The following is a 19,440-nucleotide window of genomic DNA, read 5'->3' on the forward strand; positions in this document are numbered from 1 at the left end:
AAGTTGAACAAATTAGTAGACTGTTTCTGAATACACTTGTAATGCTGTTCAATGTGCATTACATGAAATCAAATGGTTGATGTCATGCCAATAATGTGTTTTGGCCTACAGCTGATGACTCACAGCGTATAGTGTCTGTCCCTGTCGATCCTGACAGTAGTCTGAAGACTCTCCGCAACACCCTGGATGCTGCACACTACACCGCCAGGGCGCTGCATCACAGCCGCAAGCTACTGGTGCTGTACCTGGGAGGCCAGATGAATGGTGAGCACCTTCCCCTGAGGGACATATCTCCCACCCTGACTTGTGACAACTGCCATTCCATCACCAACACTGACTTACTGCTCTTGGGCTTAAAGCAATGTGTACTTAGCTACTCACCCTATACTTGAAATGACTATAGCACTTAGATAAATTTGTTGATGGTAGATGTAACACCTTTATGCCTGTTTAAGAGACCTCCTCCCTTGCCCCCATTCCCAAATGGACATGATTCCTAGTTATGTGAATTTTAATGCAGACTTAATGTGTTGATAAATGAACAATCCTGTCTCAATATTAATTTAATTTTGATAAAAATACAGTCATGTTATACGCATTTGATCTTGATGTTGTAATTTATCCTTTTGTGTCTGTCATGGCCTGTGTCCCAAGTTATAGGCTGACTGTCAGACATGGAGCTGATAGGTACCAACAGGTCGTGGTATCACAATTTGTGAGACAGTATTAGCTGTTTTAAGACTGTCTAATTATACCATGCAGCATCTGAAGCACCTCTGAGCAAGTCTCCATCCAAGGTTGAGTTTGTACCCAACACAGCTCACCCCCAACCCACCATGCCGCAAGACTTGAGCCAGGAACAGTTCTTGTCTATCAGCGATATCCAGACATCACCGGTACCACGCTCACAGCTCGGAACTGTCATCTCATCTTATGAGAAAACTATAGGTAATGTTTCAGGAAGCTTTTGCATATGTAGTATCAGTTAGATAAATAGAAAAATAGACAGGTCATGACTACAGTAGTTGTAGTGTGGTTGGAAAATATCAAAAACAAAACTGGTGATAAATTTCTTCAAAGGCATTTAGATGTTGGTGTAGTAATATAGTATGACCAGAAATTATTGAGAATTTTAGGAATATGTTTAATTGGATTTCCAGTATAAACAACCTTGACCAGCTATCAAGTGCTTGGTTTCATTCAAGAGAGACAACTCCGTTAATCCCTTTTCATTAGTTTGTGAAGAGTTATCCCCCTTTGTTTACTTGCTAGCAGACGACATTTCAGTGATCCTCAGTATGAATGATTTAGAGAAGAGGAAGTTGATGTTAGAGTATTATAACAAGGACATCAGATCAGCTAAAGTGATTTCAAGTAGAACAGGCATCCCTTTGTCCACTGTTTATCGTGTTTTGAAAAATATTGCAAATGGATATGGCATTGAGCACCTGGGAGGTGCAGGTTGGCCCAGAAAATTGACTGTCGGTGACAGGAGGCGGCTTGGTATTCTTGTTTCTAAAAACAAACGAAAGAGTTCAGAAAACTTAAGGCTGGATATGATTGATAGAGGAACTGTGGCTGTCTGTAAGGAGACAATTAGAACTGAGCTGCATGCAATGGGTTGGCAGAAAAGTCGAGGAATTCCATCACTGATCATGAAACCTGAACAAAAGGAGCGAGGGTTGAACTGGTGCTTACAGCACAGAAATTTTAACTGGGACAATATGATTTTCTCAGATGAAAGTTCTGTGTGGCTGTTTCCTAATACATTGAAATTCTTGACCAAACAAACTGAAAAACCTTTGTATCAGTGCCCAAAGTACAGTCTGAAATTTAACGTGTAGGGTGGCATATCTGTGTTAGGGGCAACGCCCCTCTGTGTATTTGAAGGGAATATGAACAGTGAGCGGTACACAGATATTCTCAAGCAGGACAACGACCAAAACATCGTTCAAAGCATTCACAGGCCTGGTTTCGGACCCAAAATATGACATTATTAGATTGGCCAAGCTATAACCCTGACCTAAATCCAATAGAAAATGTTTGGGTACTTATGAAGGAAAGTGTCAATAAGAAACATCTGACAAATATTGCTGAAATGAAAGAAGAGGTGGTCCGATATTGGGACAGCATGGACCACAACTTTCTAACTTCTTTGATCAGTAGTATGCCCACGCCGCATTGAAGCCTGCATTGCTGCCCATGGTGACTTGACAAAATACTAACTGTTCATCTGTCTTTGAATCTGGAGTTATGTTCTGCTAATATTCACATTTAATACGTGAGTAATGAGTGAAAAATATTTTAAAAATTACAATCTTTAAATTCTCAATAATTTCTGGTTGTACTGTACAAGACAAGTCTTATGGATAACAACTTCTTGATTTATTTTTCACAATGTTTCTGGGCTAGTTCTTGCCCCTTCTTCAGGTGGATAATGGTGATAGTGTACAGTATATATTTAGATGTACAGGAAGCCAGATATGTAAATTGAGTATATACAAGGGGAAAAGGAGGTTTAATTAAGTATGTACAAACAATGCAGTGAGATCAAAGAGCAGAATACAAAGATAGGGTATGTTTTTACAACACACCCTTGCCCTTATTGTAAAAACATACCCTATCTTTGTATTCTGCTCTTTGATCTCACAGCATTGTTTGTACATACTTAATTAAACCTCCTTTTTCTCTTGTATATTTTATTGTAAATATTGTATATTTTCCCTCAAATATTGTTGTGCAGTTTTCAGCTTTGCATTACCAAGTTCCTGTTTTCTAGACATGTTGATGGCCAAAAACCAGAAAGGTCTTGCTTCCCAAGCCATCAGGGAACTAGGCAACGTGCTGTATCACACTGGCAATATCAGAGGGGCGTACCGGTGCTGGTCAGACTCATTGGACATTGTGCTCAACACCACAGACGCTCTCCACTCCTGGCGGGAGCTGCTGAAGGGAGCTGACGACATCAGCCAGGAGCTGCTCAAGAGATGTGGACTGTGGGGCTGTATACAGGGAGGGATACTGGCATCTAACATGGCACAGTAGGTTGAACTGGCATCTAAAACATGGCAAAAACATGGCAATAACTTTGTACATTTGACAGTCATGAAAACTATTGTATACTCATGGAAACAAATAAGGGAACACATGAAAGAACATGTGTTCCTTTATGATTTTCCAGGTTTCTTCACAAAGTATGTAGTGCACTGTGGGTGAAATTCTGGAAATAAAAAAAGGAACACTTGTCCTTTCAAGTGTTCCCATATTCGTTTCTAGGAGTATATATTTTCAGCTGGTTGGTTGGTTTGTAGTTTAACGCCGCACTCAGCAATATTCCAACTGTATGGTGGCGGTCTGTAAATAATCGAGTCTGGACCAGACAATCCAGTGATCAACATTATGAACATCATTCTACATTAATTGGGATACGATGACATGTGTCAACCAAGTCAGCAAGCCTGACCACCCTGTCACATTAGTTGCCTCATACAACAAGCAAGGGTTACTGAAACCCAATTCTAACCCTGATCTTCATGGGTCAAATTTTCAACTGATATTCATTGTGGGTTTTCATTTGTTAGGTTTAAAGGGCCACTGATCCAGAGTGATTATTGTTTCCAGCCAACAGTCTAATTATGAAACCTAGCTGCAAACTGGTCAGCCTCTGCTCCCTCGACCATGACGGACACGGGGACTGGGCTACTGTCCGCCTTGGCAGAATTTCTTCAACCTAGTCAGTGGGACATTAGGAAGGGTGGATGCCCATCAGATGCCGTTATTTGAAAATATCCCTGGTAGTTCTTGTCTGCTTGTAATAAAGTATCCCAGCAGTGTAGGATTTTTCAGATTTTCAAATGTTTGGATGGTATAGTGACTGATCCAATTTGATCCTACCTCAATAGTTAATCATGTAAAAATATGATGTCTATTACGTATGCTATGATATCAAAAACACACATTTGATATATTTGAATCCATAAACTAAACAACCCCACTTTACCTAGAGTAACGATAGATCACTTTTTCGCATATTAGACTGTTAAAAGACACATGACATGGAACAGGATACTTTGTCAGCTGCAGATGAATGGCATCTCATTCCTTTAACTGGATATTGATGGATACATTCCCCGAACAAGGTAGTAGCCTGATATTGTTGCTATAACTTTAGTCTGTTTTAATTTTAATATTTGCATTTTGTTTTTATATATTTGTTATGGCATTCAACAGAATCATTTTTTTTGCCATGAAGTGTAATGAGACCAACAACATACACTAGGTTGCACTCAGGGTGTGTGTGAAATATGATACACGTTGGTGATCTATAAAATGTCTAGATATTACAATCATGTTATAAATTCACTAAGTATAAGCAGATCGTGTGCATTTTATTAAGTTTCAAAATGCATATAAATATGATAATAAACTAATTAGGATTATAAGACAAAATATAAAGACGTACATTGACTTCGTTATTTAAGTCCTAACGCTTTTTACCATTGGCAGATGGTTAAACTTAAAATGTTTTCATTTGTTATCAAAATAATGCCATTTAATACGACATTCAGATTGACTAGTTGTGAACCCAAACTCACTACTCTCCCCAAGACTCCCAATGTACTTTGTTAGCATTACTTTCAAAACAATGCTATTGTATCAGGCTTCTCACCAAAGTCAAGGTCAAACTATTTCTTAAATCAAATTCTACATCCATTTACGTTAACATTTTTATAAAGTCAACATTACTATGAAATCAAAATTTTACATCAAAATCAGCATTTTTATCAAAGTGAATATTTTTTTAGAAGAAATCAAATTATTCATCAAAGTCTTCATTATTTTTCAACAAAATCAACATAAGGTTATCGAGTAAAAACAATTTCATCTTTGTTGATCAGTCTGTACTTATACTATCAATTGCGCATGAGGGTGGAGCAGCAGAGGTAACAAACCAGTCATGAATTCTGGGATATCATCCGGGTACTCACTGGAGAAAAACAATAGCAAAAGCAACAACCAGTCCACAGAAATTGCTCTGGATCAGTGGCCCTTTAACTTTTACAGTTTTCTAAAAACACATGCCTACTTTGTTTGATAGATTTACATACTTTGATGTATTTGAGATGACATGTTGCAACTGCTATTTACTCTTAATGTTTGTTTATAGGTATGTGTTAACCTCTGACCTTGGACTGCGTATGGAATGTTGCTTTCTGTCTGGCTTCTTCTTCAAGGTAAGGCTGCATTTCACATGAACCCCCAAGAGATGATCAGTGGTCAACAAGAAAACATATGTTCTGTGCTCTAACTGATTTGTTTACTTCAGGGACTGTTCCGGTCATCTCTGCCTCACCCGACTGCTGACTGTGACTATGCCATGTATGAGGTGGGTGAAGGTTGTGAGGTCACTAACCTTGTACCTGGCCTTGACTTCCTGTCAGACAGGTTCCGCTGTGATGGAAGACAACTTATTTCTGCACTGAGATGGGTTACTGAAGAACTCTCCAGAGGAAAGCACAACCTCTTTGTAAGTGAAGTCTTTCTCTCAGCCACATCATGGCTTCTTCTTGGCTTTAATATTCATGTACTTTAAGCTTTTGTCAACTGAACATTTGTGGGGATATTTCAGATGTTTGTTTCTAAAGACCTGTATGACAAAAGAATTTTGTCCAACAAAAGCCCTTTTCTGTTTTGTCAGGTTCTTCCACTGTTGACCTTGTATCAGTATTTCACAACGTTTGTGTGTCGAGATCTGCAGCGAGCTGTGGATGGCCGGATCCTGAAGGTTCGGATCTTGACTGATCTGAGTCTGTACACTGAGGCCTTCATCACCCTGCAGCGACTGCTGCATGGTGAACGTCTTCCTCACACAGGAGACAGCAACTTCAGACAAGTGGAGTCCAGGATGAGCTCCATCAGGTTCAACACTGCCAAGCCTCTCACAGATTCAGTCAATCTCCGGGTAAGAAAGTTTCTATTTGTATCCACTACTGTGAGACAGTGTCTGACAAAATCCTTGTGAAAAATGTAATATGTATGCATCATGTAATAATTATCATGTTACATCTTCAGGTGATTGAGACTGTCCTGGACAAACGGCTGTCGTCCAGCCTCGGGACGTTATATGGCCCTCACATGACTTGCCATCTCTCCATCGTTCAGGCTCACCTCTTTGTAACAATTGCCAGTGCCATCCCTGTCCTGCCTGCTGCTGAGGATGTGATGTAGGTTGCCACTGTGCCACAGAGCCTAGCATGTTATCCTGCTCCTTATTATCTGATGGGTTAAAATGTATCTAGAACAGATTGAGATGGTATTTCAGGGTATTCAGTCATAAATATTGACAGATATTGCCAGAATCAGATATGTTTCAGTCATTCAGTGGGAATCAATGGAACAGTATGTTAACACTTAAAGTGCTAGTCATGTAATCTGGAATCACAGCTTTTACTGTTGAGAAGGACTCAATGTAACTGAACAGAAATTGCAAAGTACATGTAATTTGTTTAGTCAGACTCCAGGACATATGACCAAGTGATATGTTTTTCTGAGCTCTACCCAAGATATGCGTCTGTCATGGTATGACTCAGATTTGTAGTTGATTGTCTCATTTGTAGCAAGATTCAGTTGTTGTATGAGGTGATGTTTGATGTATATACTTGCAGCCTACTGGAAGGCCAGGTCTACATGAAGCCACGTACAATCAGCACTATCTCCCGTGGTGGGCTGGGCAGTAGGGGCCCCAAGCTATCTCAGTACTCCATGAGGTCCCCACATGCAGATTCACCCAGAGATGGTAGGTCCTTCATACCTATATTGGGTAGTGGAGTAGTTACAGTGGTTGCTTGGTTCAGGGTTTTAATCCAAGTTAAGTTGATTATCATACTTGGTCTGACAGCACCAGACACCTCACTTCTTCCTGCATACATCTGGATGTTGTAGGCAATCATGTACACAAATTTTAAATCAATTTCATATGTGTTCTGTTCATTCCATTAAAAAGCAAGACTTCCAAACACACTTGTCAAGTTGTGTGACAACTAAATGCACAACTGTAACTTTTAACCTTTGATTGCTGGGACCCGTGAAGGTCCGGGTTAGAATATTGATCTTCAGTAACCCATGCTTGTCATAAGACGGGATCGGGTGGTCAGGCTCGCTGACTTGGTTGACACATGTCATCGGTTCCCGATTACGCAGATTGATGCTCATGCTGTTGATCACTGGACTGTCTGGTCTGGACTCAATTATTTACAGACCACCGCCATATAGCTGGAGTATTGCTGAGTGCGGCGTAAAACTAAACTCACTCACTCACTTTGATTGCTGAAACTTTCTCAGTTATGTTAGTACTATGATACCCACTTGAATGAGGATATATTTGGTGACTTGTAAATGTAACTAGTATGTGTTTATTGTTCTAAGATGTTTCCCTGAAGATCAATGGTGCCAACTCTAATTTTTAAACTTATCCTATCTCACGGTATGCACCTCACTTCTTCTTCTACGACCATGTGTGGAAACATGCTGTAGACTAAGTTGAATCAAATCCTCTTGACCTCTTCCCCCACTCCGACATCAGCACCTGTCAATCATCTCCGTAAGGGTGCAGCTCGCTCAGATGATCATGTAACTACCTGTGCCTGTCATTCTCTTTCTTGTCGCTACGTTGTGTGGACGTGTGCTTGTCTCTAAGAAAGTTTGATTGTGTTTCTACAATGGGAAAATCGAATCGCAATAGTGCTAAAAAGTGCAAACATTGCGATAAATGCAACAGCAACTTGTCGGCGGCGGACCCACATGCTTTATGTGTTGACTGTTTAGGACGTTGTGAGTGGTCTCAACGTTGCACTTTTTGTGCAGACCTCAACGATGATGCTTTTTCTGAATATCGCCGGGTAACTTGTAGATGTGTGTCAGACAGGGATTGTCGTCAACCATCTGAGGGTCCTTCTGCATCTAAACATTCTAAGACAGTCCGACGTTCAAAGTCCCCGTCGCCTGCTGAAGATTTCCTAGGGGAGGCGTCGGATTCTTACCTCAGTGAAAATTTACGTCAACTTTTCCGGCCGCATGCGTCTAGCCCCATCACTTTAGAAGACTCTTCACCACCTAGGGTTGTCGTGTTGTCTACGTCTTCTCTTCAAACCTGTCCCTCTTTGGTGATACCTATTCCTCAGTGCACTTCTGTTCCTGAGGTGGAGGTTTCTCGTGCGGCTCTTGGTGTGATTACTAGTATTACATCTCAAGTGACGCTTCCATGCAGTGCGCCGCTTTCCACTTCGGTGGTTGATTCTATGCCTGTTTCCCATTCGGGGCTTGTGTCGAATGTGTCAGTTGATTCAGGTGCAGTGGATGGTTTTGACGGTGGGGTTGACAGGTGTGTCAATGATTCCTAGAGTGCCTTTTTCCACATCTATCCTTTATCATGTACCGTTGGGTAATGGACCACCACGCTATTCTAGTGCGTCCTTACATCAGGACAGTTACCTGTTGGTCGGCGCTTGCTCCCGGTGTTCCCAGTTCGGCGCTTCCTCCCGGTGCTCCCAGTTCGGCGCTTATTCATGGAGGCTTTGGTTTGGTGCTTACTCACAGTATTCCCGGTTCGACGCTTGCTCCCGGGGCTCCTGGTTCGGCGCTTACTCACAGGGTTCGTGCTTCAGCGCTTACTCATAGTTCACTGGCTTCAAGGTTGACTCATGGGGCATTTGGTTCGACGCTTCCTCAGGGTTAGCCTCTGCTTACAGCGTAGTAGTTCGTCGGATTTATTATCCTGTTTTGATATGAAACCAGGTGATTTCGGTTCCATCACGTTCCCGCCTCGACTGTGAATTACTCAATTGGCAGCATCTCTGGATGAGGCTTTTGGTAACCTGAGGAAGGTTAAGGATGGATTCGCGGCTCCTCGCTTCAATTTGGCATCTGCTCATGTGCATGGTTTCTCTACCCTGATTGTCTCCCCTCCGGTGGATGATGATATTACGTTGCTGGGAACTAAACAGAAAGCCTACTTGCCGTTCCTCGTGGAGGATCGTGAGCTTTTGCATCTGGATGGTGTCATAAGGAAGATTATGGTGCCACTCAACATGGTGTTGACGACTACCGGAGCGGTGGCTATGTCGGTTGCATATGCTACGTCCCATCAACAAGCGTATATTCGAGCTCCTATGGTCTTATTGAAAGAGCAAGTTCAGACCATTCTGGATCAGTTGGCTCACTTCTTTTCGTATGTCACAGCTGTGCGTTGCAGGGGGCCTTTGCACTTATCCTCATGGGAGGATAGGTTCCGTCCTGATCCCTTTCGGCAGCCGTGGTCTGGCAGGTCTCTTTTCAACAGGGCGATTAGAGATGTCGCCAACAGAGTTGGTCAAGATGCTCATTTACAAGTGTCAGTGGAATTGTTGAAATTCCAACGTTTACAGGTGGAGGAATCGTTGCGTCGGTGACGACCAGCCCGTTATGTTCCTGTCAATCTGGACCTGCGTGCGGGTTCTACTGCTTCCTTTCGTGGAAAGGGATCCATTGGCAGAGGACGGTCCAGCCGTCAACGTCGGGCATTCTCTGCTTCACGACCAGCTTCCACTGCCGACCAGTCCACTTCGCAAAGGCCTGACAAACAGTGACTTGATGACATTAGAACGCGACTGGGTTCTTCCACCTCCAGTCGTGCCCTTTCTGACTTCCCCAGTAGGCGGCCGGCTTGGGACCTATGCTCCCAACTGGATCATCTTGGGAGACCCTTACGTCCTCTCCATGTTTTCCACGGGGTTCCAGCTGCCAATCATCGGGGATATTCCTCTCACTTTACTTCCGGATTGCAGAACGTATCCCGCTCAGCAGACGGCTGTTCTTCGATCCACAATAGACACCTTACTCAAGAAACTTGCGATCGAATCCCTGGGTCAGGCGCCGACCGTCCCAGGGTTCTATTCTCCAATCTTTCTGGTCCCCAAGAAGGATTCGGACAAACTGAGGTTAATCTTCAACATGAAGATATTCAACGAGAGGTTTCTGCAGCCTCCGCCCCATTTTCGCATGGTATCAGTGGCACTCCTCAAGACCATTATCAAGCCAGGAGACTACATGGTCAGTTTGGATCTCCAGGATGCGTACCTGCACATCCCGATCTATCAGTGGCGTGTCCTCCCGTTTTGAATTTCTTCGGGCTCTGTGGCTGTTTACACGGGTAACGAAGCCTATCACCAGTTTCCTTCACCGCAAGGGAATAGTGTTCAAGGCTTACATCGACGACTGCATTCAGGCGCAGACCAATCATGCCCTTCTGCTTCGTCACTTGCAGTTTGCGATACAGCTTCTTCACCAATTAGGCTGGTTAATCAATCTGCAGAAATCGGAACTAGTCCCTACGCGCCTTCTTCAATTCATTGGAGCAGTGTTCGACACAGAGGTCAACAAACTCTTTGTCCCGAGGGATCGTTTCTGCAAGATACAGCGATTGGTCTCTCTGGCACTGGCGCACCCCAGGACGCTTTGTCAGTAGCAGGAGCTCCTGGGCCTCTTGATGTCAGCTTAGGGGTCAACTACAACTTCGTCCCTTGCAGTTCTTTCTAGCGCCTTACATCAGAGTGGGAGATCCCGTTGCCTTGATCACTCAACCTCTGGAGCTCCATCCCCATCTCCTGTGGTGGATGGAAGAATTGAATGTTTGCGACAGAGTTTGTTTAGGGACATTTGTTCCGTCTCACCACCTGTATGTGGACGGGTCTCAACACGGGTGGGGAGCTCATCTTCTCAATCAACAAGTGGCAGGGCTGTGGTCTCTCGTCGATCGCGCCTGTCACATCAACGTTCTGGAGTTCAGGGCGGTGATTCTTGCAATCAGTCACTGGCAGGATGTCCTACGAGCAACTTCCCTCATGATCTGGTCGGACAACCCAGCGCAGGTTTGGCATATCAACAGGATGGGGTCCACAGGGTCTACTCAACTGCTGCAGTGGACCCAACAGTTCTTCGATCTGGTGGACCCTCTCAACATCTTAGTCCGAGCCAACCACATTCCGGGGTGCAGAATGTCATCGCAGATTCTCTGTCTCGGTCGAGTCGTCCCTCTCCAACGGAATGGAGATTACATCCTCAGGTGTTCCAGACCCTTTGTCTTCCGTTGACGACTCTGACAGTAGATCTCTTCCACACCCGCTTCAACCATCAGCTGCCTCGGTTTGTGTCACCGATTCCGGACCCTCTGGCTTGGGACCTCGATGCTCTAGCCATTCCGTGGGACAACCTGAACGCTTACGCGTTTCCACCAGTGGCCCTTCTTCCTCGCATATTAGTGAAACTGCGCGCAACCCAGAGGATGATTCTGCTTTTGGTCGCGCCCCCTATTGGCCGGCCAGAAGTTGGTTCGTAAACCTTCAAGACCTAGCCGAACCAGATCCCGTACCAATTCCCGTTCGACCCAATCTCCTGATACATCCGCACTCACCAACTACATTGGTCCCCTTTGACGCTCCATCTGCACGCTTGGCGCATCTACATCGGTCGTTAACGGCGAAGGGCTATTCTAAACCTGGTGGCTACTGCCATTACTACAGCGCATCATACTTCTACGAGGTAACTCTACGATGACAAATGGAAGATGGAAGATGGTGGCAGAGTACCTTCAACATCTACGAACCTCCAGAAAACTCAAAGGTTCTACACTATCCATCTACCTGGCTGCTCTTAACAGCCTCGGGTGTGAAGGTGTCCACTGTCCCTGAACTCCAGTCTCTCCTCCGGTCTTACAAACTGGCTGACCAATCTCGGAAGTTCCATCCTCCAGCTTGGGATCTTTCCGTTGTACTTGCTCATCTCACGTCAGCTGAATACGAACCTTTGGAGGAGAAAGATTTTGAACATGTCTCCTTTAAGACCTTCTTTCTCTTGGCCTTGGTATTTCCGAGTTGCATGCTCTTGATGTTTCTTGGGTGCGATTCGAAAGGTCTAGACATGCGAGAGTTTTCTTTGGTTTGCGATGGGATTTTCTCACCAAGAATCAGTTACCTGGACAGCCGGATCGCACATTCACAATTCTGCCGTTGTCCACTATCTGGGGCCCAGATGACGCTGAGGATCTGTCCTTATGCCCGGTGCGTGCATTAAGGATTTACCTAGCTGCCTCACAGGATCGCCGCAGACTGCGTAAGAGATTGTTCATTCCATTGTCTACTGCCTCCACCTCGGAAGTCTCCCGTACTACCTTGGCATTTCGGATGCGAACTACGATCCTGCGTGTTTATGCCTTTGTTGACCTACCTCCACCGTCGACGGCGAAGCCTCATGAGACTTGAGCTCTTGCCTCCACAATGGCTCTTCATAGAAATTGTTCCCTGCAGTCCATCATAGAGGGCTGTTTTTGGAGATCCGATACGGTGTTTGCTTCACACTACCTGGAGACCTATCGGTTACAGACGTGGGAGGTCTACATCAATTCGGCCGCTTGGTTCTGGCGCAACAGTTGTCATCGGCCCGTGTTCACAGATAAAGCAATCCTTCTTTGGTCGGTGTTGCTCTGTACATAATAACAGATATCAATGTTATCCATGTCTTGGTACTTTTTTCCATTGGGATTAGATTATTCTCACCTATGGGAATAGGGCGTGTCTGCACTGTCATAAGTTATGACTTAATAGACTGTGAGGTCAGTCTTGTGCTACATGCAGAGATGATCGACACTCCGCTTACTGACCTCTACTCTCCGAGCAATTACACCAGTAAAGTGTTGATTTCCGATTACCTACATGGTTTTCGCAGCGTTCTGCTCCTAAGTCCTTTCTCACCTTGGTAAGTTAGGGAGATTGGTACTGAACGTTAAACTAGTTGAGCAACCGAGCTATTCCCTCTTTCACCGCCTTCCAGTGTGTGTCTGTGGGGGGTAGTTTCGAAGCAGGGACTGGCCAGATTAAGGTCTTCGACTTCGAGGGGTCACCTGATAAATTGCAGGGCAGCGGGGCCTACTTGCCAAACTGCGTCCTTTTGCTTGTCAAAAGTTGCGGCTGAAAACCACATTAATTTGGGAGTGCCCACTCCCTAGAGTTTTTGTGCTGTGTGAGCCAAGGGGTTACAAGAAACCCATCTCAAGTTTGGAGTCTGCATATCGGGAGTTGGTGCTTTCTCCTGGCCTCCTTGGGGTTATTCGTCTTCCCGGTTGTACGTATTGACGAGGTAATCTGTGGCCCTCCTACCAACCATGGGATTGTGCATACCTTGAGATAGGATAAGTTTAAAAATTTGTAAATTTTATAATAAATTGTATATTTATATACTTATCCTATCTCACGCGATGGATACCCACCCGACATGCCCCACATCACAGATTACTGGAAGCTCCAAGACGAGAATGACAGGCACAGGTAGTCACGTGATCATCTGAGTGAGCTGCACCCTTACGGAGATGATTGACAGGTGCTGATGTCGGAGTGGGGGCAGAGGTCAGGGCGGGTCAGAGGCCAGTAAGATTTGATTCAACTTAGTCTACAGCACGTTTCCACACATGGTCGTAGAAGAAGAAGTGAGGTGCATACCGTGAGATAGGATAAGTATATAAATATACAATTTATTATAAAATTTACAACTCTATCCTGTGATAAAATACTCACTTTAATTATGCCATAAACAGTTGGCGCCATTAGATTACCTCTCCCCATAATCAAACATATCCTTGGTGACATTGTTTTATCACTCACAATTGCGCATACACATAAATATTAGCAATCAGTGAAATAGTTTGTTACAAATTACTGTATAAATGAATATTATTCTCTGTGAAAATATTTGACAAGACAGGGTTATCCCAAACGTATTCAAATCACTGTGTTGGTGTCAGTGCAGTCAGAAAGTTGTCCAAGATTGGCACAGGAATCAGCAATCCTTGAAAAGATTCCTAACAGATGTACTTGTGTTGCTTCACATAGGGTTCTAGATCATACTACAGTCCAAGAAATGCTTGCTGTTTGTCTTCCTCCACAATGTTCATCTCATGGAGACCCCATGTCGTGGCCCTTCATGTCAGATCGTATCAATATGGGTATTGTGTAATGCAACCAACTCGTAAAACTCTCCATTCCATGGTGTTCATAGCCTAACAAAAGTGATGGAAACAAATTTGCAACTTTTATGAAATAAAACACCCCAGCTCACAAAAACCAGTTACAGAAGTTCTGCTGTATTTATACATCTTGAATGTACTGAATTGCAACTAAAGTGAAGCCAAATGATATAACTGACTGACTGAGTTTAGTTTTACGCCGCTTTTAGCAATATTCCAGCAATATCACGGCGGGGGACACCAGAAATGGGCTTAACACATTGTGCCCATGTGGGGAATCGAACCCGGGTCTTCGGCGTGACAAGCCAACGCTTTAACCACTAGGCTACCCCACCGCCCCCCAAATGATATAAACTGATTTGAAAATATCAAATAACTACCCATTTTAGTGATGTTATATTATGTTTGGAAGTAACATGTACTTTGTCTCTAAACAAAAGGGGACAGGAAAGAAAATATAACAGCCTGTCAGTTAGTGGTGTTTGAGGATTTTCAAATTACAACACTGCACATTACAGAATAAAATCTCCAATAAAATTCTGTATCTCAGAAAAGTAATAAAGTTTTCTCTTCCCCCATGTGTATTGTAAAAAGGCAGAGTTGGTCTCTGAGATGTTATAGTTATACTACAAGAAGTCTTGAGTATGTATGCTTTATTACACTACACATGGAGGCAATCAATGGAAGGTGTCCCCTACACTTGATATATCCTAAACTTTGACAAGATACAGCCTGTCTGAAATGACCATGTACTTCTTGCTGTAGCTGATGAGGACAGTGATGAAACTGTGGGTTGGTGTAGTCGCCGCTTCACTGAGAGCAAGAAGTTGATGACAGTGGACTCGGTGAAGGGGACGCTGCTGTCAGTGGCAGAGAAGATGGTGTCCACTATATCCGAGGTCATTGTGGAGAATGCTGAAAATGACAAAGCAGGTACAGTGGTCACAGCGTGATTTACCTTGTGTAGCTTATGATGCTCTGATATGCAGTATTTAAGGCTAAGAACATTATGATAGTTACTGAAGAACAGGCAGTTCCTATAACATTGATATGGCTTATGTCGTGAACACTGTAAGTATTTTATCTTGTATAATCTGTGTTTGTCAACAGGCACATCACCGTTGTCTGCTGCTGAGTTAGAGCTTGTGGTTCTGTGTAAACTTGAGCAGGCAGCCATTGCTCGCCAGAAGCACCATGCACCTCTTGCAGCCCGGATTGTGCTTTCTGCTCTGAAGATGCTGCAGAACTCTGACCTCTTCAAGCCCAAGAAGGAGACACCTCCTCCACCAAGGTAAAACCATGATGTTGTCAGATAAAGTGATGATATCTCACAGACTCAGTGACATCAGTTATTCCACAATGTAATAGTATCATACTTCCATGAGTACCAACTTTATCTGACACCTTACAACAACTTGCTCAAGGTTGTCTGTAAGATATTTTGTTCAGTATATTCTATGCATACCTTGCATTATACAAAACAGGGAGTAGTCTTGTTTGGAAGTGATTTACCTTCTATTGCATAACGTTGTTTGTGCATATAAACATCTATTGCTTCATAATACACATGTAAGACTGCCTCACCAGGCAATGCTGTGGGTTGCAACTAATGTGTTTTGTGGATTGAAGTTGTGATTTATAATAAACTTTCAACATGAAATTATTGTTTCCATGGACTTTCCATCATCATCATTTTCAAGTCCAGAAATCTGTTCAGATTTTTGGATGATCCTTGGACTGTTTTGTAAAGTTTTAAACAATACTATGGTATGTGTACATGCATGCTTGTAGAACATTTTCTGATAGGAAATATTGCAAATAGAATCTACAGAGATAAAGAGTTAAGATGTTGATATTCAAACAATGATATACTGAAAATTCCAGAGAGTGGCAACGCAGGTAATTGTTTCTTGCAACATCACTGTTCCATCACTGGTTTGTCTTTCACTGTATCAGTTCTCTCACATCTTCGTTTTCCTCTCATTGTATCAGTTCTCTCACATCACTGGTTTGTCTCTCACTGTATCAGTTCTCTCTTGTCAGTGTTCCATCACTATTCCATCTCTCACTGTATCAGTTCTCTCACATCACTGTTTCATCACTGGTTTGTCTCACACTGTATCAGTTCTCTCACATCACTGTTTCATCACTGGTTTGTCTCTCACTGTATCAGTTCTCTCACATCACTGTTCCATCACTGGTTTGTCTCTTGCTGTATCAGTTCTCTCATGTCACTGTTCCATCTCTGGTTTGTCTCTTGCTGTATCAGTTCTCTCATGTCACTGTTCCATCACTGGTTTGTCTCTCACTGTATCAGTTCTCTTTGTCAGTGTTCCATCACTATTCAATCTCTTGCTGTATCAGTTCTCTCACATCACTGTTCCATCACTGGTTTGTCTCTCACTGTATCAGTTCTTTCATGTCACTGTTCCATCACTATTCCATCTCTCACTGTATCAGTTCTCTCTTGTCAGTGTTCCATCACTATTCAATCTCTTGCTGTATCAGTTCTCTCACATCACTGTTTCATCACTGGTTTGTCTCTCACTGTATCAGTTCTCTCACGTCACTGTTCCGTCACTATTCCATCTCTCACTGTATCAGTTCTCTCATGTCACTGTTCCATCACTGGTTTGTCTCTTGCTATATCAGTTCTTTCATGTCACTGTTCCATCACTATTCCATCTCTTGCTGTATCAGTTCTCTCACGTCACTGTTCCGTCACTATTCCATTTCTCACTGTATCAGTTCTCTCATGTCACTGTTCCATCACTGGTTTGTCTCTTGCTGTATCAGTTCTCTCATGTCACTGTTCCATCTCTGATTTGTCTCTTGCTGTATCAGTTCTCTCATGTCACTGTTCCATCACTGGTTTGTCTCTCACTGTATCAGTTCTCTTTGTCAGCGTTCCATCACTATTCCATCTCTTGCTGTATCAGTTCTCTCACATCACTGATCCATCACTGGTTTGTCTCTCACTGTATCAGTTCTTTCATGTCACTGTTCCATCACTATTCCATCTCTCACTGTATCAGTTCTCTCTTGTCAGTGTTCCATCACTATTCCATCTCTTGCTGTATCAGTTCTCTCACATCACTGTTCCATCTCTGGTTTGTGTCTGACTGTATCAGTTCTCTCTTGTCAGTGTTCCATCACTATTCAATCTCTTGCTGTATCAGTTCTCTCACATCACTGTTCAATCACTGGTTTGTCTCTCACTGTATCAGTTCTCTCACATCACTGTTTCATCACTATTCCATCTCTTGCTGTATCAGTTCTCTCATGTCACTGTTCCATCACTGGTTTGTCTCTCACTGTTAAAGTTCTCTCTTGTCAGTGTTCCATCACTATTGCATCTCTTGCTGTATCAGTTCTCTCCCATCACTGTTCTATCACTGGTTTGTCTCTCACTGTATCAGTTCTCTCTTGTCAGTGTTCCATCACTATTCCATCTCTTGCTGTATCAGTTCTCTCCCATCACTGTTCCATCACTGGTTTGTCTCTCACTGTATCAGTTCTTTCATGTCACTGTTCAATCACTATTCCATCTCTTGCTTTATCAGTTCTCTCACGTCACTGTTCCATCACTGGTTTGTCTCACACTGTATCAGTTCTCTCACATCACTGTTCCATCACTGGTTTGTGTCTCATTGTATCAGTTCTCTCACATCACTGTTCCATCACTGGTTTGTGTCTCACTGTATCAGTTTTCTCTTGTCAGTGTTCCATCACTATTCCATCTCTTGCTGTATCAGTTCTCTCACATCACTGTTCCATCACTGGTTTGTGTCTCACTGTATCAGTTCTCTCACGTCACTGTTCCATCACTGGTTTGTCTCACACTGTATCAGTTCTCTCACATCACTGTTCCATCACTGGTTTGTGTCTTTCTGCATCAGTTCTCTCACATCACTGTTCCATCACTGGTTTGTCTCTCACTGTATCAATTCTTTCGAATCATAGTTACACATCACTGTTCCATCACTGGTTTGTGTCTCATTGTATCAGTTCTCTCACATCACTGTTCCATCCCTTGCTGTATCAGTTCTCTCACATCACTGTTCCACCACTGGTTGTCTCTCACTGTATCAGTTCTCTCATATCATTGTTTGCCACTCATTGTATCAGTTCTCTCACATCACTGTTCCATCTCTCACTGTATCAGTTCTTTCATATCATTGTTTGCCACTCATTGTATCAGTTCTCTCACATCACTGTTCCATCACTAGTTTGTTTCTCACTGAATCAGTTCTGTGGTTTGTCTTTCATTGTAGAAGTTCTCTCACATCACTAGTTTGTCACTGGAACTTGTCTCAGTGTGCCACTTGTCTCTCATCATGGTCACATCAGTTATACTTCTCTCTCTTGGCTCATACACAGGGCACTTGGCAGCACATCTATATGTTCTCTTGCAATAACGTACAACTCAAATGAGAAAATAACCCTTCTGTTTTTCTGTCCTTGAATGCCTGCCAGAAATAGGTGCAGTTTCAGCAAACATTCCATAAGATACTCTGAAATAGAATGTTCAATGAGATGGTCACCTTCAAATAATATTTGCTAATCAGATACAGCCAGTTAATGGTCATGGGCTAATCTGTGTCGACATCAAAATATCATACATCAGCCTATTTAAGAAATATCTAAAGGATGAATTGTAATAATGCATTATGATTTTATTTAACATATCATGGAACTGAAAAAATACAAAGACTGCATCCATTCATTTGCCTAAAGAACTGGACATTTGTTATTTGTTTTGTTTCAAGGAAATATTAGATTTGTAGGATAGAAGCACTTCATGTATAACAGGAACAATGTCTCTTGCTGTTGAATATAGGAATACTCACTCTGCTGGCTGTGGCAGTGACGATTTGTGTTTTCTACTCCTCTCTCTCATATTGGTTCTGCATATGTCTAACCAGTAATTGTTTTGTATGGTCTGAATCTAACAGAGTGTATTAATGGAAATTAAGGTGTGGCACATACATTTCTGAATTATATTATGTGTAACTGTAGAGCAAAAACAGTGAAAAAATGTTCAAACTAACTACTTTCATTTTGCCATTTTCTTTTCATCGTGAAATTGTGTTTTTCTGCTGTATTTCCACCTGTGTGTGTCTGTGTTGCATGACATTGCATGGTGTCAAGCTTAGTGCTGTCATCACCTGTTTGGGGCTTGTGGGCATAATCAGTAGGTTTGATATGAGTTAGAAGTCCACCCAATACACATGTAAATACAAACATGGATCTAGCCCAGTATGTATACGCTACAATAGGTTTGTTGTAAAAATAAACTGAATAGGCAGATAAGTTGTTTATTGTTGAGACTTACTACCATAGTCCTGCAGGAGACGGTGGGGAAGTGGTAGAATGTCATGTCTATCACC

At 42.9% G+C, this 19,440-nt stretch overlaps 1 protein-coding gene across 1 annotated transcript in view; it reads left to right on the plus strand.

Annotated features, from left to right (window-relative positions):
* Nucleotides 1-19,440, plus strand: part of LOC124276844 (cilia- and flagella-associated protein 54-like) — a 105,592-nt gene that overhangs the window by 75,133 nt on the left and 11,019 nt on the right. The window contains exons 40-50 of the mRNA XM_046712495.1: nt 112-264; nt 763-948; nt 2,780-3,041; nt 5,168-5,234; nt 5,327-5,527; nt 5,699-5,962; nt 6,073-6,224; nt 6,666-6,796; nt 14,816-14,983; nt 15,161-15,341; nt 15,935-15,949. Coding sequence (XP_046568451.1) covers nt 112-264; nt 763-948; nt 2,780-3,041; nt 5,168-5,234; nt 5,327-5,527; nt 5,699-5,962; nt 6,073-6,224; nt 6,666-6,796; nt 14,816-14,983; nt 15,161-15,341; nt 15,935-15,949 — 1,780 coding nt within the window. The remainder of the gene's footprint in view (nt 1-111; nt 265-762; nt 949-2,779; nt 3,042-5,167; nt 5,235-5,326; nt 5,528-5,698; nt 5,963-6,072; nt 6,225-6,665; nt 6,797-14,815; nt 14,984-15,160; nt 15,342-15,934; nt 15,950-19,440) is intronic.

This window comes from Haliotis rubra, unplaced genomic scaffold (assembly GCF_003918875.1).
Source record: "Haliotis rubra isolate DU_JTF1 unplaced genomic scaffold, ASM391887v1 Scf214, whole genome shotgun sequence".
NCBI classification, from domain to species: domain Eukaryota; kingdom Metazoa; phylum Mollusca; class Gastropoda; order Lepetellida; family Haliotidae; genus Haliotis; species Haliotis rubra.